At 43.7% G+C, this 23,515-nt stretch overlaps 1 protein-coding gene across 4 annotated transcripts in view; it reads right to left on the bottom strand.

The window, feature by feature from the left end:
- Positions 1-1,615: 1,615 nt before the first annotated feature.
- Kiaa0895 (KIAA0895 ortholog) overlaps positions 1,616-23,515 on the bottom strand; it is a 54,624-nt gene continuing 32,724 nt past the window's right edge. For 3 of the 4 annotated variants that reach the window (XM_036192141.1, XM_036192142.1, XM_036192140.1), the window contains 5 exons: positions 15,173-15,316; positions 13,661-13,793; positions 11,057-11,362; positions 3,571-3,668; positions 1,616-2,252 (listed from right to left, as the gene is read on the bottom strand). In XM_036192141.1, coding sequence (XP_036048034.1) covers positions 2,094-2,252; positions 3,571-3,668; positions 11,057-11,362; positions 13,661-13,793; positions 15,173-15,316 — 840 coding nt within the window. In that variant the 3' untranslated portion in view covers positions 1,616-2,093. The remainder of the gene's footprint in view (positions 2,253-3,570; positions 3,669-11,056; positions 11,363-13,660; positions 13,794-15,172; positions 15,317-23,515) is intronic. The other variant, XM_036192143.1, reaches the window with a different exon arrangement.

Genomic DNA, 23,515 nt, shown 5'->3' with positions numbered 1-23,515 from the left:
TTGAATCCATTTGCTTCATCAATATTTGTATTTGACCCAATTATATGTTAGAATTAACAAGCAGGGCCAGTGAGATGGCTCTGTGGGTGAAATCATTTGCCTCTGCAATCCTGGTGACTAGAGCCTGATCCCAATAGAGATTGTACAAAGATGGCCTCAGATGCATGTACACAGAGTAATAATTCAAAAGTGAGTCATAACTGGCAAAAGTTATGGACTCTTAATCATCAACAGCCTATGGTAAATACCTACTACAATTAAAATTCATGTATATTCAAGTTAAGTACCTTGCAAATTTTTTCTATTTATGAAAAAAATTATTTTATGAAAGCTGGTTGGTGGTGCACACCTTTAATCCCAGTAACTTGGGAAGCAGAGGCAGGCAGATCTCTGAGGCTAGCCTGGTCTATAGAGTGAGTTCCAGGACAGCCTGGGCTATACAAAGAAACCCTGTCTCAAAAAACCTTAAAAAACAAAAAACAAAAAACAAAACTTACATTAGCAAACAAAAATGATCTTACACAGTCACTTGGATGAGAACTCGGACAAGGCTGAAAGCACAGCCCTCTGCTGCAAGGAGAGGCATGCCTGGGGTTGGGAGCAGATGTCTCTGTCACCTAAGTCCTGCCCCGCCTGGCAAACAGATGTACAGACCACGCGGATTATCACGCTGTGGAGTGAAGAGGTAGGGTCTTTCAAGCTCCAAAGGGCCTTGCTCTACTGCCAAAGCTGGGTTTAGCTGTAACGTTATCACCTGAAGCAAGCCTTTCCAGACGTGTGAAACACAGCCCAGGCTTTGCAGGCTTTGTCTCCTGGAGTTGGCAGCCCATTTCTGCCCGCACTGAGGTGGAGATGAGCTCTCCGAGGGCTCTGGGTAGAATCACCATAGCAACCCTGGACTAGTTCCAGTAGCACTCTCCCTGGTTGGGAAGTAGTAGGAAAGTCGATTACGAGCCCAGGTGTACTCGCTGCAAAGTGTATATGGACTTCTACAGTCAAGCTGTATCAGAATTGACCAAAGGCTCTTCATCAGAGGGCCCAGAAATTTCATTTCTCACACCATGGCCCAGTTTATTCAAGGTCAGCCTGTCTGTCCTTTCCTCATGACACATTCCAAACAAGGTGAGCAGCCTCATTTTTCCCAGCTTTTCATTTGAGTGGATGGATGGATGAATGAATGAATGAATGAACGAAATGCTAAGATAAAAGGCAGAAAGCAGCAACTCATTTTCAAGACCATCTGCTGAGGACACTGTCACTCTAGTTCCTCGCCAAGGAAAGGATCTTAAAAGCTGACTAAAATGTAAAGGGTAACTGTGTTTCTGCACCACAGTGTGGTTCAGAGGTAACTGGCCAGGCTTGTGCTGTGGGTGACACTCTAGGGACCACCAGCCTGCGGTCCTCTTCAGTGCACTCAACAAATGGGAGTGCAGGGACAAAGATAAGTGTCGAGCTTTGGGGTATATATAGATCAGTGGCAGATTATACCCACGTCTGATCCTTAGCAACACACACACACACACACACACACACACACACACACACACACACACTTCTCTAGTTTATATAAGCTGAGAAAACAAAGCGAAGACGTATAAAATAAAGAACTTAATGAAAAGTTTTCAAATTTCTTTTCATTCTCCTTTTAACATTACTAAACATAAGAAAAATAAGAACTCGGAGGTAACGCTAGCCTTTTGGCGTGTTACAAAATCGCCTGTTACAAAATGTTCAAAGAAGAAAATTCGCCACTGTTCAGCAGAGGAAATAGAACCCTGGAGTTTATACTGCACCGCTTAGAATTTGGCCACCCCCAAGCCGGAGCTGGCCTCAGTGCTCAAGTTTACACCCCTCCTGGAGTCGTCATCAGCAGGAATCTCCGTTTGTCTCTGGAGAGATGTGGAGGGAGAGGAGTGACTTTCACCTGCCGTCTATAGACACATTTTAGGAAAACAGTTTCCGGTTTACACACAACCTAAAATTTCAGCTGGATACTGAGGGCTGGTCTTCAGAAACTGAGCTCACGCCACTCTTGGCTAATGCAGGTGCTAGGTGCCCTCGCTGCTAACAGCCACTGAGGGGGAGCACACTGCTTAGATGAGGGCTTTCAGCTCTGCGTCGGTCAGCTCGTTCACCTCCATGATCTTCTCTAAGTGCTCCATGTACCGGCTGTGGTCATGCAGGAAGTGGGGGACTCTCATGTTTTCAGTAACTGCCAATTCTTTCAAGCGATCCACATCTTCGTAAGATACCTGACAAAGGGAATTGTTTTACAATGACAAGTTACCTTTTGGAAGTGAATTTTTCTCTTGGACCTTAAATATGTGGATATGAGACCAGGTGTAGTGGCTCACATCTTTAGTCCCAACACTTGGGAACGTGGAGGCAGAGACAGGTGAACCTCTATGAGTCTGAGGCCAGCCTGCGCTGTTGACTTTGAGTGGAGGCCAGTGCTCAGTAACTGTCCCGAGATGACACTGAAATCCACTCTGCCTGCGCTCAGTAAATGGAGAAGCAGGGACCAGACAGCTGTGTATCTGTTTGCAACATGGCGTCCTAAGTATCTACATATTTTACATTTTTTAAAAAAATGTGTTTGTCTGCATGTATGTATGTGCACAACATGTGTGGCTGGTGCCTTTGAAGGCCAGAAGAGGGTTCTGGATGCCCTGGAACTGGAGTTATGGATGGTTATAAGCTATCAAGTGTGTGCTTGGAATGAAGTCTAGATCCTCTACCAGAGAAACAGGTGCTCTTAACCCATTTTCCAGCTCTCTAAATACATTTTGTAAAGATGTGTGTGTGTGTGTGTGTGTGTGTGTGTGTGTGTGTGTGTGTAGGTGTGCATGTGTGTGCAGGTACCTGCTGAGGCCAAAAGAAAATGTGAGTCCCCCAAAGTTGGAGTTCTAGGTGGTTATGAAGTGAACCATCTGGGGGTCCTTTGCAAGAATGGCCAACACTCTTAAGCCACTGAGTCACCTCCCCAGACCCGTGCTTTCTGGAATATTTGCAGCACACTCTTACGACTTGTTGCTTAGAAAGGATTCCTTTCAAATGTCAGCATTCACTGTCAAAGTACCTGGTCACCTGAGTCAGTGATGGACATATGCAACAAGATTGGTACTGTACTTCAATGTTATACTGAATTAATGGTAAATTCTTTAAATAAAAAAATAGTGTGGTCATGTTCCAGGAAGCTAGGACTGTTGCACAGAGAAAGACTGTCTTGAAAAGAAAAATTTAAAGTCATCCTCAGCAGCATAACTGGTTGGAGGCCATCCTAGCTCATGAGATTCTGGTTCAAAAAACAGACAAAACCCAAAAGCAAACCCAAAAAGGTGGTTTTTTTAAAAAAAGATGCACATAAAAAATAAAATGTTTCCCCAAATTCTCTAATCATTTGTTTCTTACTGATCACAAAGAAGTTTCCTCCTGTTGTCACAAAGAAGAAATTTGTTCCACAACAACAAAGTAACAAACAGTCTGAACACGGGTGGCTTGGATCACATGACCAAGTGAAAGGAAATGCTGACTGGGAGGTTCGGAGAATCCGGGACACTGTTCACTCACCTTGCCCAGGGCAGTCAGCAGATGAAAGTCTATGGACTCTCTGAATCGAAGTATTTGAAGGATTCCATCCAAGTACACCTGGTCTTTACTGAAACACCCTGGAGAAACCAGAAGAATGTTTACTTTCTTTCTCTTTAAAAGGAGATTTTTTTTTTTTCTTTTGAGCTGAGGATCAAACCCAGGGCCTTGCACTTGCTAGGCAAGCGCTCTACCACTGAGCTAAATCCCCAACCCTGAGATTTTATTTTTAATGGTATGTGTGCACGAGTATGTGTGTGCATATTCCTGTGTGTGTGCGTGCATACGTATGTGCATGTGTGCGTGTGAGTGCTTGCCTTAAGTGTATCTTGTCCTACCACAGAACACATTGTGTACTTCAGTATGAGCACCTCAGGTGGCCAGCTGTGAGCTGCCCAGAGTGGGTCCTGGGAATGGACTCAGGTCCTCTGCATAATCAGTACACATTCAATTGCTGAGCCATCTTTCCAGCCCAATGATGAGTTTTTAATGTTTAAAGAAACACTGATTCAGATGCTAACCATTCTCTTGGTGGTAGAATGTATTTAAAACATCCTAGTTTTATTTTTTGAGACGGGGTCTCACTCACTAGAGAGCTTTAGTTGTTTGTAGACCAGGCTAGCCTTGAACTGACAGAGGTCCACCTGCCTCTATCTTGTGCTGGGATTACAGCTGTGTCCCACCATGCCTGGCCCACATTTATTTTTATTCAAGGATTGTCACAACATAAAATGCAAGATCTTGGAAAGTAACAAGATAGTATTGATAGTGCACAGACCAGTACTTTGACCTTAAAAACCTATTTTACCACTTTTTCATAATTAAAATGGCATTTTAATTTAATTTAAAGACTGAGATTTAAAGTCAGTGACTTACAAACATTACCCCACCCACACCAACTGAGCATGAGGGTCATGCCTTGGTGTGATGGAGAGATGGGGTGAGACATCTTAACAAGGGCAATATGGAGGTGTGGGGTGTTTGAATGTCCTATGTTCTTCTGTCTGCTCTGTGCTAAACAGCACTAGGCCCGCCCTAACTCCTTTATGATTATGATCCTGGACACTACGGCATATAACTGTGAGTCAAGAGCTATTTGGGAGGCTGAGGCAAAAGGATCTTGAAATGTCGATCATCTGGGTGAAATAGTATGATACTGTTTTGGTTGATTAGGGTTGTTTTTGCTTTGCTTTGTTTTTGAGACTAAGTTTCAGGCTCAGGAAACATCTCAGTCTGTGAAGAGCTTGCCTCTCAAGCATGAGTAGTTCAATTCTAAAAACCTACATCTAAAAAACTGTCAATGACACTGGCTTCTGTTGTGTAGCCCAGGCTGGCTTTGAACACACATCCATTTCCCATCTCAGCCTCCTGAAGAGTGGAATTGCAGCCATGTGCTACCACACCCAGCTAAAATTATGACTTTAATCCCAGCACTCAGGAGGCAGAGACAGGCAGATCTCTGTGAGTTCGAGGCCAGCCTGGTCTACAGAACAAGATCTAGGACAGGCACCAAAACTACAAGAGAAACCCTGTCTCGAAAAACAAAAATAAATAAATAAATAAATAAAATTTGAAAAATTAATAAAATTATGAATTAATGCTTTAAAAACTGGAAAACCCAGATTGAGCTACACAGGGAGTTCCTAGTCATCCAGAGTAATGCATTAATGAAGGTTCAGCATCTTAAAATTGTTCCTGTTTTATATAAATTTCAGGATGTCTATTTTTAAAAAAGCCTTTAGGGGTGGAGTTGCTGCTCTTTCAGAAAACCTGGATTTGATTCCCAGCACCCACATGGAGGCTCACAACCATCTCTAACTCTAGTTTCAGGGGATCTGATGTAACCTCTGCAATTCAGAGACACCAGGCATGCCTAGACAAACATGCAGGCAAAACACCCATGTATGGGGTTGGGGATTTAGCACGAGGCCCTGGGTTTGGTCCTCAGCTCCAGACAAAAAAAGAAAAAACAAAACAAAACACCCATATACATAAAAATTTTGAATTAAGATTAAACAAAAAGTCAAGAGGCGTAGAGTGGCTCAGTTAGAAGAGTGCTATGGAGCCTTGATCCCCAACACCCATGTAAAAAGCTGGGGTGGCTGTGCATGTATATAGCCCAGTGCTGTGAAGGCAGGAGCTTGCTGACCAGCCAGTCTATAGCCCGTGTCCTAAGTCCCAGTTAGAGACTCTGCCTCAAGATATAAGGTAGGGAAAAAAGGTAGGTAGCACAGTGGCTTATAATCTGAGGTGTGGACACGAAGGCAGGGGATCAAGAGGGTTAGGCAATTCTTGGGGAACACACTGAGTCCAGACTTTGTCTCAATTATTTTTAAAATGGGGGGAGGTGGGTACAGTGGTACACAGTTTGAATCCAGTAAGTGTGAATTCAAGGCCAACAAGGTTTACAAATGGAGTTCTAGGCCAGCGAGGGCTACTTAGCAGGACTTGTCTCAGGGGGAAAAGCCTGAGGTGGCTCAGGGGGCTGGTGGGATTACCATGCCTGCCTGCCTACCTGAGTTACATCCCTGAACCTCATGTGTAAAAGCTGGATGCAATGGTAGCATCTCTAACAGCAGCCTCCTAAGAAAGGGGCGGGGCAGGCATCCTAGAACAGGTAACATGGCAGAAGCATGGTATTTCCTGTTTCATACTCAATAAGGTGGAAGGACAGAACAGACTCTCAGAGGTTGTCCTGTAATTTCCACACGTATGCCAGGGTGCTTGAGCACCCATGCTCACAAACATATCACACATACACACACAATAAAAAATAAAAATTCTTCCAAATAAAAGCAATACTATGCCGCGTGGTGGTGGTGGCGCACACCTTTAATTCCAGCACTCAGGAGGCAGAGGCAGGCAGATCTCTGTGAGTTCGAGGCCAGCCTGGGCTACAAAGTGAGTTCCAGGTTCCAAAGCTACACAGAGAAACCCTGTCTCGGGGGGGAAAAAAAAAAAAAAAGCAATACTACAAAGGTGTATGGCACTTTGACAAGGACACTGGAAGCTAACCTCTGGTCTTCACAAACACGTGCACGCACATGCATGTACACAGTTGTCTCCCTCTCAATGAACATGCTCCCTCTCCACCAAAAACCTCAGACAGGAGTTAGGCAGGAAAACATCTGCCTTCTGGATCCTCAGCGTGGGTGGGTAGCTGGAGTTGTCAAAGACAACATGATCAAGGAACTGGAAAGACAGTCCACAGAATGGTAAAAAGATGAGCTGGCAGATTTGTAGCTACATAAAGACTTCTTGTGATTCAGTTTTTAAAAGGCAAATAATTCAATTAAAAAATGGGCAAAAAACAAGCAGTTCTCTTAAAGAAATACAAAGATCAACTAAACAAATTAAAAGATGTTTAACAGCATAGTCATCAGGTAAACCAACCAAGACTACAATAAGGTACTTTTCACATCCACCAGAATGCAGTAACAATTGCTGGTTTAAAAAATGAGAAATGAGCAAATGTTGGCAAAGACGTGGAGAGGCACACTGAGCACTGGTGAATGTGAGCCAGCACAGTCATGGGCAATGCCTCCAAAGCTAAAGAGTCACTATGTTCCTTGACTATTTCCCTTGTAAGAGTGGCAGCTTATGCTTTGAATGCCAACCCCCAGGAAGCTGAGGTAGGGAGAGTTCTGTGACTTCCAGGCCAGGCTGAGCTGTGCAGTGAGGTCTACAGAGTCAAGTGGAATGAAAACACAGCTGCACATGAACACTATAGCAGCATTATTCCTGAGAGCCTACACATGAAAACGGATGAACTGTCTACCAACTGGCTATGGTGATATTGTGTTCCCCAAAATATTGTGCACCCTAATAAACTTATCTGGGGTCAGAGAACAGAACAGCCACTAGATATGGAGGCCAGAAAACGGCGGCACACACGCCTTTAATACTAGCATTCCAGAGGCAGTTCAAAGCCACACTGGAAACAGCCAGGTGTGGTAACGAGAGCCTTTAATCCCAGGAAGTGATGGCAGGAAGCAGAAAGGTATTTAAGGCGTGAGGACCAGTAACTAGAGCTGGTTAAGCTTTTAGGCTTTTGAGCAGCAGTTCAGCTGAGATCCATTCTGGATGAGGACTTAGAGGCTTCCAGTCCGAGGAAACAGGACCAGCTGAGGAATTGGTGAGGTGAGGTGGCTGTGGCTTTTCCTGCTTCTCTGATCTTCCAGCATTCACCCCAACACCAGGCTTGGGTTTGTTTTTATCAATAAGATCCTTAAGGATTCATGCTACATCTGGCGCCCAACATCGTGGTACAAATTCTCAAAAAAGCTACTTGCCTGTGGCCTTGCCGGCCCCAACTCAGACAAGAGATACACGTTGCTGGTTGTGGTGGTGCACACTGGTTGGATTTACTGAGGGAGGCAGAGGCAGGAGGATCCCGAGTTTGAGGCCGGCCTAGGAGGCTTGGGAGAAGCTTCAGCCTGAGCCGAACCACAAACAGTAGTGGGACCATGGAGGCAGAGGCTGCTGCTCTGAGTTTCAGGCTTCTTCTCATCGTGTTGGTGACTGTGGTGATGCTGCTACCCGGGACAAAGGGTTTACCGCTGCTTGTTCAGAGAAGAATTGCCAGGACCATTATGTTACAAGAAAGCATCGGCAAAGGTCAGTTTGGAAAAGTTTGGCAAGACAAATGGTGGGGAGAAATTGCTGTGAAGATTTTCTCTTCTAGGGAAGAACATTCGTGGTTCCAAGAGACAGACATTTATCAGACTGTGATTGCTCCAAACCACAGTGGAGGCACAAAATAAATGAATGAATGAATGAATGAATGAATGAACAAACAAACAATAAATAAATAAATGAACAAACAAACAAACAAATAATAAATAAATAAAGTCTCCAGGGAACCACGACCACACCTAACAGTGACTTTGAAATCTTCAAAAAGATGACAGGAGACCACAACGATGATTCCACATGGACTATGGTAAAGCCATTAAGCTGATTAACACCACCAAAAGATTGACTTTGGACTACAAACTACTCAGGACAATTTGAGATGGCTAAATGAGATGATCCAGCCTGACAGACTACTTGAACAAAACTTGAAAACAAGCCCTGCACTTTCTCATTATGCAGTGACTGGACACATGATACAGGACTTGACAATTAACTCAAAAATTTTCTTTTCAGGATTCCCTAAAGATATCTTAACCCCCAGAAAACATGAAATAATTTTAAGAAAACAATGCCCATATTCCCAACAGGTGGGATGGACGGTTTTTGGTTGTTTAATAAGTTATGGATATTGTCATTGTTTATGATGGTTGGTCACAAGTTGTTAATTGTTAATGGTCAGGAAAAAAAGCTGAACAAGGAGATTAGATTCAGAGTTTTTGTTTGAAAAAAATAAAAAGAGAATATAGATATGAAGTAGATCATTGAATCTAAAAAGAAAAAGAGGAAGATATAAAAATGACAAAGGTAGATTATTGAATCTATTATGAAAAGAAAAAGAGAACATGGATATGATAAGATAAAAAAGTGATTATTGAATCTACTTTTAAAAAGGAACTACTTGTTTTAAATTGGGTAAGTAATAAAATTTTTTTGTCTGAATTTGTCAAATGTTAATGGAATGGACATTGTTATATATTAATGGAGTTTTTCATCTGAATCTGTCAAATGTTAATGGACTAGACATCATTAATGTAATTCTTGACTGTATACACTGTATATACTTATTGGATATAGTTTTTCTTGTATTAGTTGTAAGCTTTTTAAAATTTTAGACAAAAAGGGGGAAATGTGGTGATATTGTGTTCCCTAAAATATTGTGCACCCTAATAAACTTACCTGGAGTCAGAGAACAGAACAGCCACCAGATACAGAGGCCAGAAAGTGGTGGCACACATGCCTTTAATCCTAGCATTCCAGAGGCAGAGATCTCCCTGGATCTCTGTGAGTTCAAGGCCACATTGGAAATAGCCAGGCATGGTAGCAAGAGCCTTTAATCCCAGGAAGTGATGGCACCAAGCAGAAAGGAATATAAGGCATGTGAGGACCAGGAACTAGCCTGGTTAAGCTTTTAGGCTTTTGAGCAGCACAGTTCAGCTGAGAGGCATCCAGTCTGAGAAAACAGGATCAGCTGAGGAACTGGCAAGGTGAGGTGGCTGTGGCTTGTTCTGCTTCTCTGATCTTCTAGCATTCACCCAGATACCTGGCTCTGGGTTTGTTTTTATTAATGAGACCTTCTAAGATTCGTGCTACAACTGGCAAAAGGATAAAGAATTATTTCAGCTACAGCACGAATCTGAAAACATCTGTCTGGGCACTGTTTCCCAAGGTCTTAATCCTAGCACTCAGAGGCAGAGGCAGGTAGATCTCTGTGAGTTTGAGGCTACCCTGCTCTACACAGTGAATTCCAGGTCATCCAAGGCTACACAGTAAGATAGTTTCAACAAGAATACCAAAACTGAAAAAAAAACAAAACAAAAACCTGCTAATTGGAGGAAGCCAGCCACAAAGGATCACAAGTTATATAATTCTATTCATATGACATGTTCAAAATAGATAAGTTTACAGAATAAAAGTAAAAACCACTAAAAATACTTCCTGAAAGCGGAGAGAGAGAATACATGGGGCATGAATTCTAGTGGGTATGTGTTTCTTGGGATGGCGGGGACTGGGTGAAATTAGTGATGATAACTGCATGGCTCTATAATATTGTAAAAACAATGAAGTTTACATTTTAAATGGCTGGACTAATTGTAAGGCATATGCCATCTCAACTATCTCAATAAAGCTATTTTTTAAAGGCTGGAGAGATGGTCAGTAGTTAAGAATGCTTACTGCTCTTACAAAAGACCCAGGTTGGGTTTCCATCACCCCATCAGGTATAACTCAGTTTCCAGGGATTCTGATGCCCTTTGGCTTCTGAGGGCACCAGGCATACATATTGTGCACATAAACTCATGAAGGCACACACATACACCTAAGTAAAAATAAATAAATACATCTTAGAAAATGAGATACAGAAATGGCAAAAAAGTTAGTAACTGGTTAGTCAGTGATTGATTGATCAAGAAGAACATTGTATGTGTGCTCATTCTATTTTTTTAAGTTACAAAATCTTCTACATTTACTGTGTGTATGTGTGTGTGTGTGTGTGTGTATGTGTGTGTGTGTGTGTGTGTGTGTGAGAGAGAGAGAGAGAGAGACAGACAGACAGACAGACAGACAGACCTCAAGTGGAGGGATCAGAAGGAAACTTTCAGAAGTCACCTCTCTCCTTCCACTATGTGATGAGTCTCAGGGATCAGACTCAGGTTGCCAGGCTTGGCACCAAGCACCTTTTACCTGCTGAGCCGTCTTGCTGCCTGGCCCTCCTGCCTTTGAAGTCTGGTCTCACTATGTAGCTGACTGGCCTCAAACTTGTTATCCTCCTGTTTCCAGGAGAATCACTGGCTAGCAACTAGCCAGAGCGTCCGAAGCCTGCCCAGAGGACACTCACCTGGCTGGGAAGTGTCAGTCCACCCTCTCTTGGCTCTTACACAGTAATCCCATCTGGTGTTAGGGTCCTTAACAAACTTGCCAAGGTCTTTGAAGAGTTCACAAAAGGACATCCGGCTGGCTTGATAGACTGTATAGTAGAGGAGGGCAGCCCTCCACAGGAAGGGGTCTTTTCTGAACAGGACACTATGAATACTGGCCAGCCCTTCCTCTGTAGGGTTGTTTGGCTTTAGCTCATGTTTTTTGCGGCCAATCCAATTGTTCCATGGTTGCTGAAGGTTGTTAATTCCCCGGAAGTAATGAGTGCCTACAGAGAGAAAGGGTAGGAATGACAGGAAATGACTGTTTCCATCCTTCCCCAAAGAACATTTACGTTTAGGTCTGGAATATTCTCCCTCAAAGTCCTAAGTGCTAAATGCTTGTCCTCAACTTGGTACTCCTGGGAGGTGGTAGGACCTAGGTGTAAGGACCAGTGACAGTCTGGAAAAGGGATTGTGAGACCGTCACTACTTTCTTGGCCATGTTCAGTGGTCACATACACCCACCACGGTATGCTGCCTTACCAGGCTCAAAGGCAATAACATCAGCCCATAAGGAGTTTAAACCTACAAAATCATGAGCCAAAATAAACATTTCTTTCTTAAGTTGATTGTCTTGGGCTACATGAGACCTTGTCTCAGAAAACAAATTTTAAAAATTAAAAAAAAAAAAAAAATCCCCAAGCTCCTTAGGCCAAGAGAAGGTCTTTCACAGCCAGTTTCTCAGCCAGTTTCTACTTAGGAGCCACGGGAGATTGGAGACCCAGACGCTATCTTTGCATGCGCTGGTTACAACTGGTGAGCTTACCTGGGAGACCTCTACTGCCCTTCTAGCCACTCCAACAGCATCAGAGGCCCTGAAAACAGATCCTGGGTCTGCCACTCTGGAGTCAGGCCTTGAAGGCCAAAGGAAACAAACCAACCAACACCTTGGAACTCAACAAAGGGACATTATCCTTTGTCCTGCCTCCCTGGTTCTCTGCATAGGGCTTGCAATTTGGAGCTCTGTTCTAAGGCCTGCTCCTGGTGGGATGCAATCTTTCTCTGCTCAAAAGGCTCCGATCTCACATCTCCCAGACTCCGTTCTTGTGCTTACCCCACAGGCCCACTCTCCCCGAGGGCCAGTCAGAAACCCAAATGAAAGCACCGATGCACTTTGTCTCCCAGATAGTGCCACTGGAGGGTACCCCAAGTGCTGACTCAAAGGCCCCACCTAAGCCTGGTGGGTGGTGGCACACGCCTGTAATCCCAGTACTCGGGAGGCAGAGGCAGGCAGATCTCTGTGAGTTCGAGGCCAGCCTGGTCTACAGAATGAGATCTAGGACAGGCTCCAAAGCTACAGAGAAACCTTGTCTCAAAAAACCAAAAAAAAAAAAAAAAAGGGCCCTAGCAGGAAGGAAACATATTCTGTTATCAGCCCAAATTTCCTGATAGCAGTTAGGGCTACCTCTTCCGAAGGTGGAAATGATGAGAACCAAGACAGAAATAAGGCAGAAGTTTAGGGATGTGGCCTCAACTGGTGTCTCTAGCCATAAGTTGAAAATGATCCGGGTCCTGTCCTGACTGGAGGACAGAAATGGCAGAAGGAAGTGCTGGTTTCTTGCCTCAGCCTAAACTGGACAGCACTGTTTGAGAGTGTACAAGGGGGTAGGCCTGAATCTCCAGTCCAGACATCAGTTCATTCTGCGAGCAGCTTTGGAACTGGGTCTTCCGAATTCCATGGAGAATGGGTTATATCCCTTTTCTGACTGTAGTCCATCTCCTGGATGGATTTCAGCCTCCATCGGAGGATCTGGTGCTACAGCAGCATAAAGCTATTTCTTCTTGGTCACAAGAATGGACTCCACCTTTCGCCCTATGTACAGACCTAACATTTCAAGCTACCCAAAACACTGGAGTTAACCTAGTTGGGCCAGCCAATCACTGGGCTACAGGGACAACCCTGTAGCAAAGTGGATTCACCTTAAGCCATGCTGAAGAGCTGAGGACAATAAATATCCCTCTAATGAAATAATGTACTTTTCCTTCCCAGAAAGCCAACCTCCAGTTCAGTGGCTTGTGGAGCAGCAGCCATGGAGTGTGTTAATCCTGACTGCTTTTCCAAGTCTTTAACCAGAGAAGGGTAACTTTACCTTTTCTTTGCCTCTTTCCTAAGAGTGCACCTCCTCAATTTCAGATGGAGAACTAAAACCCAAAGGGTTGAAATGAATTTCCAAGATAGTGTTCTAAAATTATAATTTGAAATGATATACAATCCAAGTAAAGTTTAACCACCTCATGAATTTTTACTAAAAAAACATACACACTCTGAAAGAATACTTCTTTGAGGTAATTCTTTTTTGTTTGTTTTGTTTTGTTTTATTTTGTTTTGTTTTTCGAGACAGGGTTTCTCTGTGTAGTTTTGAGCCTTTCCTGGAACTCACTTGGTAGTCCAGGCTGGCCTCGAACTCACAGAGATCTGCCTGGCTCTGTCTCCTGAGTGCTGGGATTAAAGGCGTGCGCCAACACCGCCCAGCCTGAGGTAATTCTTGATAGTAAAATGAGTAAGTGGAAAGGGCTGTCCCTACCTATCTCATGCCTCAGCATTCCCTCCAGCCAATGCTCTCTCGCAGTAGAAATATTGATGGTTAGAGTTGGGCATCCATTTACTACGGTCATGGATGCCCTGGAAAGCAGGTCTTCAGTGAGATGAACTACAATCTAGGTAGAGAAAAAACACATACATGGGGCTGGTACGACAATCCAGTGGGTTAGGGCACTCACTACAAAGGCTGACAACCCAAGCTCTCCAAACCCACCATGTTGGAGGGAGAATCACCTCCCAAAAGTTGTGCCCTTGTCCTCTGAGCACCATACACACGGTGGCATGCATGTTCCCACACAATACACATATAAATATATGACTATATAACATGCACATACCCACACACACACAAATATATAATGGGAAGGGGGAGAAAGTTTTTACAGAAAATAATGGGCCTATACATTAACTAAACTGATTTAAACTAAGTTGATGAAATGTATATCCAGTCACATTTGAACCTTCTAATTTTAACCCTCTGAGAATTTAAGGACATTTATTGGATTGAAAAGAATGTGAAGAGTCTGGTTGTGGTAGCACATGTCTTTAATCCCAGCACTCAGGAGGCAGAGGCAGGGGGATCTCTGTGAGTTCAAGTCCACCCTGGTCTATATAGCCAGTTCCAGGGCAGTTAACACTAAAAAGAGACCTTGTCTTAAAAAAAAAAAAAAAAAAAAAAAAAAAAGAAGCCAGGCGGTGGTGGTGCACGCCTTTAATCCCAGCACTAGGGAGGCAGAGGCAGGTGGATCTCTGTGAGTTCGAGGCCAGCCTGGTCTCCAAAGCAAGTTCCAAGAAAGGCACAAAGCTACACAGAGAAACCCTGTCTCAAAAAAAAAAAAAAAAAATAAATAAATAAATAAATAAATATGAAATAAAAAAGTAACTAGCTGTGCTGAGGAAGACAGAACTCTAATGTGTGCTCCCAAACACAGCTGAGCGTGATGGTGAGGGAAAGGGTACAGTGGGGACCAGGAGACCAAGGCGAGAGGAACAAGGCAGACAGAATTCAAGGCCACCCTGAGCAACTCCGTGAAAGCTGGTCTCGAGCAAAAGTAGGAAGGGGAGTAGAGCTTCAAGGTGGTGCTTACCCGAGGCCTTGAGTTCACATCTCAGTCCTTTACTAAGGAAAGGGGTGACGAGGTGGCTCAGTGGGCAAAGGTGCTTGAGCTCCAGAGCCCACACAGGGATTGGAAAGCCCTCGCTTGTGTGTGTGTGTGTGGGGGGGTGCTCCTCGTCAGTGCCAAGGATTTGAGACTGTGAATGAGACTATCAATAAGAGAACACTGTAGCAAATTCAGTAATTCTCCTGAGAAACTCACAAAACACCCTAAGCTACACATATAAGAATGTCAATAAGAGCAAAAGGAAGGTGGCAAGAAGCCAGTTTGATGAGTTTAAAAGGACTGATAAACAAAACCTGCAGAAAAACACATGTGTGACACTGAGCAAGTGCCAACATCACAGCCAGGTCCCCGAGGTCACCTCTGGCCCGTACCTCTCCGAGGCAGCCTTCCTTCACCATGTACTTCCTAACATGACTCCAGATTCGAGTTTTAGACAATAAGCTACCACCAGTAGCTTGTTCGAATTTCTCATAACTTCCATATTTCTGTAAAGTCAGCGCCATAATATTGATGGACTGTAAAGAAAGGGAGATGAGGACAGTGAACAGCTCAGCCACTCTGAGACCAGGCTAATCATGACCTTATTGGTCAAGACTTGTTCACATTCTTGATTACTGAATCAAGCTGCAACTCCAGCTGTGCAGTTTTCTAAGCTTAAACAGTTCCCACTGACTTTCACAGATTTACAAGTGCTCTTCTCGCTGGCACAGCATTGCATGCCTGCTCTACACAGTGAGGTCCTGGCACAGCATTGCATGCCTGGTCTACACAGTGAGGTCCTGGCACAGCATTGCATGCCTGGTCTACACAGTGAGGTCCTCCCAGGGCTCCACAGTGAGACTGGCTATAAAGATGAAAAGGGGCAAGGGCTGCAAAAGAAACGCTCTTCTTTCCTGTCTTCTGTGTCTTCAGCCAGAGCAGTGGCTAAAGCCACACATCATGCCTACACCTGCTGCTAGAAAAAGCTGGGTAAAGAGGATCCTGGCTCCTTGACAAGATACATGGTGGTTTGGCAGAACTCCAGGATAAATAAAGTATGTCTCCAGATCAGTTAATACGTTATAAGTACCATTTAGATTTAAAAAAAAAAAAGCTTCAAAGATTTAAAAACACACAAAACAATCAGTCCTTTGCAACAATCTATACAATCTGCTCAAAATGCATCTATTTCTCTATCTACTCTGTGTCATGGATGTTTTGCCGGCATGTATGTCTGTGTACCATTTGTATGCATCTTTTTTTTTTTCACAAAGTAGCATGGAAATCCTATTTTAAAGGCAAGCAAAAGTACTGATCAGAAAGAAATTCAGACATCAGGCCACCAGTACTGAAGTGTCCAAAGCTACCTTTACTCTGATGACAAAAAAAAAGTAATACTCTCAAGGCCAGCCTGGTCTACAGAGTGAGATCCAGGACAGGCACCAAAGCTACACAGAGAGACCCTGTCTCGAAAACAAAACAAACAAAAAAGAAATACTCTTTTGGGACAAAAAGAACAATAATAGTAAAACAAAAATAACAGTCTTAAAATATTCCCATCTTTCACCCAGGGCAATGTACCATCTACTTTCCATCATCTTAAAAGATTGAGATGTTTTTCCCAAATATACACAGACAAAGTGAAGACTAATTACAAATCTGGTAATAAATACAAATTATCAGAACCGCCAAGAAAACCACAGGAAAGAAAAATGTAAATCAGAAGAAACCTGTTCTTCAAAGATTTTTTTGGGAAAGAAATTCAGAAATTCCCGCCAGGCGGTGGTGGCACGCCTTTAATCCCAGCAATGGGAGGCAGAGGCAGGTGGAGCTCTGTGAGTTCGAGGCCAGCCTGGGCTACAGAGTGAGCTCCAGAAAAGGTGAAAAGCTACACAGAGAAACCCTGTCTCAAAAGAAAACAAAACAAACAAAACTCCCCCTGTATCTGGCTGCTCTTGAGAGGTCCTGGTCTGGCCCCCAGCACTCACACAGCAGCCCACAATGATCTGTAACTCTAGTCCCAGGGGACCTAACATCCTCTTCTGGCCCCTGCAGGCATCTATGAATGAAGTGCACTTACATACCTACAGGGAAAACACCCACACACACATAAAAATAAGTACATTTTTTTTAAAACCATGCATACACATAAAAATAAATCCTTAAGAAAATATATGAAAAGAAATCTAATTTCTGGGCTGCTGTGGACTGGCTACAAAAGTCTGTCTCCCACAGTCTAGGTGTGTGACTGTGAGCACATCACTGAAGGTGTGACTCAGTGGTGGGTGTGGGTGAGTGATAATCTACTGCGTAGCTGAGAAAAGGCAGTCAGCCTCTGTTGTCAGGACACGGAGACCATCCCATTCATTCACTGACGCGGTTCCACTCTCATCAGCACTATGAACCACTTGGCATATCACATCAGTAGGAGAAGACTCCCATCACAAAGTGTAACTCAAGGCACATCACCAATGAACCAGGAATGCACCATAAAGTATCACAACACAAAATCACTTCAGTAGGCCTTGCTATTCTGTGTGGCACAGGCCAGTGGCACTGGAGTAGCCAGGCTGTCCCTAAAGGCAAACCTTAAGGCCACTGCTCATCTTTATGTCTATTAAATCAGAGCCTGAGTTTGGCTTGTTTGTTTTTTGGTACTGTTGTTTTGAGACAGGGTCTCCCTGAAACTCTACGTATATAGACCAGATTGGTCTCAACTCACAGAGATCTGCCTCCCTCTGCCTCCTGAGTGCTGGGATTACAGGTGTCAGACAGCAATGCCAGCTTTCAAAACCTGCTTTTTAAGGCAAGAGCTCAGGGGCCCCATAGGCTGACTGCTGTGTGACAGCCAGATAATTAAAAGTACAAATTAGCAATGATTAAAACCAAATTCACCAAGATACTTTACATACCCCAGTCTAGCAGTGACCGTCACCTACATATCAAACAGTGAACAGAATGTGGGAACTGGCTTTAGAAACTGCAGAAGACAGTAAGTATCCCTTCCATACTGGGGTGACAGGACCAAAGGAAGTTAAAATCTTATGGTAATTTATGCTTATACTTTCAAATACTTTTCTTTCTACATATTTTAAATCTTTATTATTCCTACTACAGCTTTTTTTTTTTTTTAAAGCATGTACTTAATTTCAGAAAAAAAAAATTGCTTCTCTGGAGCTGTTTACTTAGGAAAATGTGGTTATCTGCTTATGGCACAGGTGTTCCTTATATTTTTGATATTCTTGTCAAAGAGTAAGTACAAATAGTGGTGTGTGTGTGTGTGTGTGTGTGTGTGTGTGTGTGTGCGTGTGCATGTGCGTGTGTGCGTGCGCATGCGCAATGAGGGGGCGTGAGTTTTCTATGAAATGGTACACCACTCCCTCCACTTCATCTTGCCTTGTCCAACACCACCACGGGGGCAGCAATACTATACAGGGTTACACTGATGTTTTCCAAAAGCTTCTTTAAATATTTAACACCAAATATTGGGGCTGCAGAGTCATCCTGGTTGGTAGAGCCCTTGCCTGGCACACATGGAGTCTCGGATCTGATGCAGTATCGCACTAAATAAAACAAAACAGACAGAAGGGTCTGCAAGCCCAGCATGCGGGGAGGTGGGAGGCAAGGGCAGAACTTCAAGTTTGAAGCCAGCCTGGGCTACACACGGCCATGTCTTTAAAAAGAAACAAACAACAACAACAACAACAACAAAAACATCTTATGCAGCATCTGCAGAGAACAGTATTTACTATCTGCTCGGATGAAAAACATTTCATTCTCAAAAAAAAAAATTGTTTTTCTTCTTCCTGTCACCAGTAATTCTGAACGTTAGACTCTCTGCCCCCAGAGTCAAAAGGTAAAGTGTATGACTGAATAGAAGACTAGGCCAGGTTTCCTGTTTCCTTTCCCTTCTTGGTGACAGGGCTCCATGCAGCTGAGGCTGGCCTTAGACTCCTGACCCTCCTTCTTTGTCTCCCAAACTGGGACTGCAGGGATGTGCACCCCACCAGGCTCCATTTTCCTGAGTGGCCACGTTCTAACACAGATGTGGGATGCCAAGGCATCCCACCACACAAGTCAAAGTGCACTGTCAAGTTTCAAAGGCAGCTCAACTTTATAATTAGAAGTAAACTTTCCAGACGGCATTTACACTTTCTCTTCCTTTTTAATTAGAAAAAATATTATTTTTAATGTGTTTTTGCCTCTATGAATGTCTGTGCACCACGTATGTGGGCCTGTGCCTGCAGAAGCCAGAGGAAGACATCAGACCCCTGGAATTAGAGTTACAGATGATTGTGAGCTGCCATGTGAGTGCTGGGAACTGAAGAGGATCCAGTGCTCCATCTCTCCAAGCCCTAGACTCTTTTAGAAGTTAGTAAGTTTCTTACTGATGGCAGGCAGACAAGAATTCCAAAAGATGAAAAATGAAGAGCAAACAAGATACTACGTCATGTCCATTTGGCTGACCACAGGAGAGAACAAAACCTGAACACTGTAATTTATTCAGCGGCACTGTTTACCACGAGGCACGACAAAACCCACTATAAGACTTTAGTAAGGGAAGGGAACAGAAAAGACGTGCATAGGCCTATGGAATGACTGTGTGGGAAGAGAGGGGAGAAATAAGTGGAACCTGCTTTTATAGGTGTCCACTCATCCACGCCCACTGCCCCGCCCCGCACATGCACATATGAATTTCTGTGGTTATGCTATGCATGCACAGCCCACGGATTACGTCGTACGTAGGGCCCTGGGTAGACTTGCCTGTGTACTGGACAGCGCACTCGGGATCATGTTAGCTGGGGGAGTGGCTAGGAATTCTAACAAATACCACCACTACAAAAGCTGACGAACATGTGGAGAAACCAGAACCTCTAGTCACTACTGAACAACAGCAGCCTGTGGTCATCATTTTGAAGTTCATTGTACGGTTAAAACTAGCACAAGACATTTACGCAATTCACCTATAAAATGGAATCTTTTTCTCTATAAAATGTCACCATTGTCTTTGAGGAGATGGCAAACTTCCTGAAAACCTCTGTCTGTTAACTGATCTGCTTTTGGTTTACTTGCTGGTTTTGTTTTAGGTTTATGAACTTGAAAATCAGATCATCAGTCACAGGCAACTTCCACAGCCATGTACTAACCAACCAATCTCCCCTCTCAAGTGCAATTTCCTTCCATGAAAACCTGCATACACAAGGGCCACTGGTGCACAGGCAGGGGACCCTGTGCAAGAGGACAGTTAGGTTTGCCTTTCCCAGGCTTGTCTCTTTGCTGGCAACGTGGAGATGTCAAGTCCTGACCCTACTTACCTTACGGAACTGCTGTAAGGACACAGTGGAGATGGGGAAATGAACATGCTTTGTAACCTACTTCCCAAATCACTAAGCAGCATTGAATTGGTCAGAACTTGTAGTCTTTAATTTTAGAATTTGGGGCAAATATTTTGCCCTCTAACTTTTTCATTAGAAGCAATGTCTTTACCACCTTGTTAATATCTGACTTCAACACTCCATTTCCTTCCTTTTGGAAAATTGCAAACTCTAAGAATTTTCTCCTTAACTCTGAACAACTTCTCAGACTCCTAGACTTAATAGATCAATTTATCTTAGTCTTTCAAGTGCTGGGGCTACAAGCATAGTCCAATTGTGACCAACCAGCACAGCCCAGGCTAGCCTTGAGCTATGTAGCCAAGGATGATCTTGAACCTCTGATGATCCTGTCTACACCTCTCAAGTGCTAGGATTATAGGTGTTGAACCCTTAAACCCAGCCTTTAAAGAAATTATGGCAAGAGGATGGAGAGATGACTCGGAGGTTAAGAACATTGTCTGCTCCTGCAGAGGACCTCGGTTTGATTCCCAGCATTTATGTGTCAATTCACAACGGTGTGTAACTCAAGTTTGTGGTCTCTGAGGGCACCAAGCATACACAATGCAAACATACATGCAGGCAAAACACCACATGTAAATTCTTTTTAACTGAAAAAGCCTCTGGCTATATTGGGTCATGAACTGGGGCCTCATGCACTGTCGGCAAGAACTCTACACTGAACTGCAGCCCTGGGCTGTCCTGGTTAGCTCTGACTGCCTACCTGACATAGCCTAGAGCCACCTGGGAGAGGAACCGCCTAAAGTCGACTGTCCTGTGGACTCGTCTGTGGGGAATGTCGTCATCACTAACTGATGTGGGAGGGCCTAGCCTGCTCTGGGCAGCACCATTCCCTGGGCAGGCAGACCTGGGCTGTTTCTGCTGTATTCCTTTAGCTGTAAGCAAGTTGCCTGGTTAGAGTAATGCTTCATGGAACAGCCAGCAGGCCTGCTTTCCAGTTCCAGCCCTGACTTCCTTTAGTGACGAACTGAATCCATAAGCCAAAAGAAACATTTTCCTCCTGTAGGTTGCTTTTGGTCTGAGTTTTATCATAGCAACAAAACGAAACCAGAACAGCAGCCCTGGCTGGCTCATATCAGACCTCTTGCTGCCTCAGCCTCATGAGTGCTAGGGTGGCTAGTATGCACAACTTCAAAAAGCTAATCGTGTGTGTGTGTGTGTGTGTGTGTGTGTGTGTGTGTATGTGTGAGTGTGTATGTGTGTGTGAGTGTGTGTGTGTTTGTGTGTATGTGTGTGAGTGTGTGTGTTTGTATGTATGTGTGTGTTTGTATGTATGTGTGTGTGTATGTGTGTGAGTGTGTGTGTATGTGTGTGAGTGTGTGTGTTTTTATGTGTGTGTGTGTTTGTGTGTATGTGTGTGAGTGTGTGTGTTTGTATGTGTGTGTTTGTATGTATGTGTGTGTATATGTGTGAGTGTGTGTGTATGTGTGAGTGTGTGTGTGTTTTTATGTGTGTGTGTGAGTGTGTGTGTTTGTATGTATGTGTGTGTTTGTATGTATGTGTGTGTGTATGTGTGTGAGTGTGTGTGTATGTGTGTGAGTGTGTGTGTTTTTATGTGTGTGTGTGTTTGTGTGTATGTGTGTGAGTGTGTGTGTTTGTATGTGTGTGTTTGTATGTATGTGTGTGTATATGTGTGAGTGTGTGTGTATGTGTGAGTGTGTGTGTGTTTTTATGTGTGTGTGTGTGTGTGTGTGTGTTTGTGCGCGCACATGCGCGTGCTCATACACACCTAGGCTTGGTGTCATTCCTGAGGAGCTATCCACCAGAGTTTTTGTTTGTTGGCTGCAGAATTCACACATTTCTCCAGTTTGCTGGCCAGTAAGCTATAGAGATCTGTGACTATGAGTTTGAGGACCAAACGCAAGACGTCCATGCTTTAGCGCCAAGCACTTTACCGACTGAGCTACCTCCCCAGCCTTCAAGTCTTTTTCTTTACCTCAATGCTATCTAAACCATTTCCTGAGAGATGGTTATATTTAAAGACTTCATGCTCAAGCAAGTTCAGACAACATTCGATTACATAGAGTTAAAATACTTTAATAAACCACTGTCGAGACAACAGTGCAAAGTGAGCCTGGGAAATTAACACAACCTGTGTGAAGGATACACAACCACATGCGCTCGCTTTCTCTGGTATTCTCACAACGAAAAGCAGCATTTCAAACCTAAATGACTTTTCCAATAGTGGTTACTGTTTCTTGGCTATAAATTAGAAAATAAAGACTTGTAATTGCTTAATCTGATCACTGCAGCCAAATTTGAAGGGATGTGACAAGGAACTTACATGGCATGGCCCACAGTAGGGCCACACCACAAGGTATTCAATGTAAGCAGTAACCATGGGTAAAGTACTGCGTAAGATACTTGGGACAGCTAACATGAGAGCACGTTTACACTCTAATTTTTAAAAACCACTATGCTGACAACAAACATACAAACATGTATGCAGGCTGAAGCTGACCATGGGTCACTAAAAATTGGGCCCACTGTGCATAAAGGGCTGTTGTATTGGGTATATAGGTGTATACTGTAGAGGAGAGCTGTTTGGACCAGGCCCTGAAGCACTGCCTCTAGGGAGGCAGTTGTAGCTGTTACACCTGCCTGTGACCTTGAGGTAGGTGCTCCTGGGGTGAGGCCCCTGACTGGGGTGAGGCCACTGACTGGGGAAGCAGGGCTGGAGAGATGGCTTAGTGGTTAAGAGCACTGACTGCTCTTCCAGAGAACCCAGGTTCAATTTCCAGAACCCACATGGTGTCTCACAACTGCCTGTGACTCCAGGGTCTAATACCCCCACACGGACATACATGCAGGCAAAACACCAATGCACATAAAAATAAAAATAAATTATAAAAAAAAGATTTGTGGCAACGTATACGGATTCATAAACTAGGAAGTAGAGGACATTAGAAGTGGAATAACAACAACAAAAAAGACTGGGGATGCACCTACACCCTCTCTTCTTAGCTATCTGTGGTTCTGGATGCTGAGATCTTGGACCAAGTGTTTCAGCATGGGACATAGCTCAGCTTTCCGAGACCCTACGATAAATCTCCTGTGGTTGTGAATTTACCCCCAAATAAATTCCTTTGATCATTAAATAGACTCCATGAATTAATAGTATATAAATATTTGTCTAGCCCTTATTCAAGCTTATGTCAACTCCTGTGTCAATCACTATTGCTTTCATATTTCAGAGTCTAAGTTCCTCTCCTGCCATTAGGCCGGCAGAGATGACACATAGACACATATCACGACACTCTGAGTGCAGTTACAAAGAAAGCATTGTGAACCATAGAAAAATGCAAGCAGACTAGGACATTAGAGGAAACAGAGACATTACAT

Source organism: Onychomys torridus, chromosome 7 (assembly GCF_903995425.1).
Source record: "Onychomys torridus chromosome 7, mOncTor1.1, whole genome shotgun sequence".
Classification (NCBI taxonomy): domain Eukaryota; kingdom Metazoa; phylum Chordata; class Mammalia; order Rodentia; family Cricetidae; genus Onychomys; species Onychomys torridus.
The sequence above is the reverse complement of the archived record's forward strand: the minus strand, read 5'-3'. Positions and strand labels throughout refer to the sequence as shown.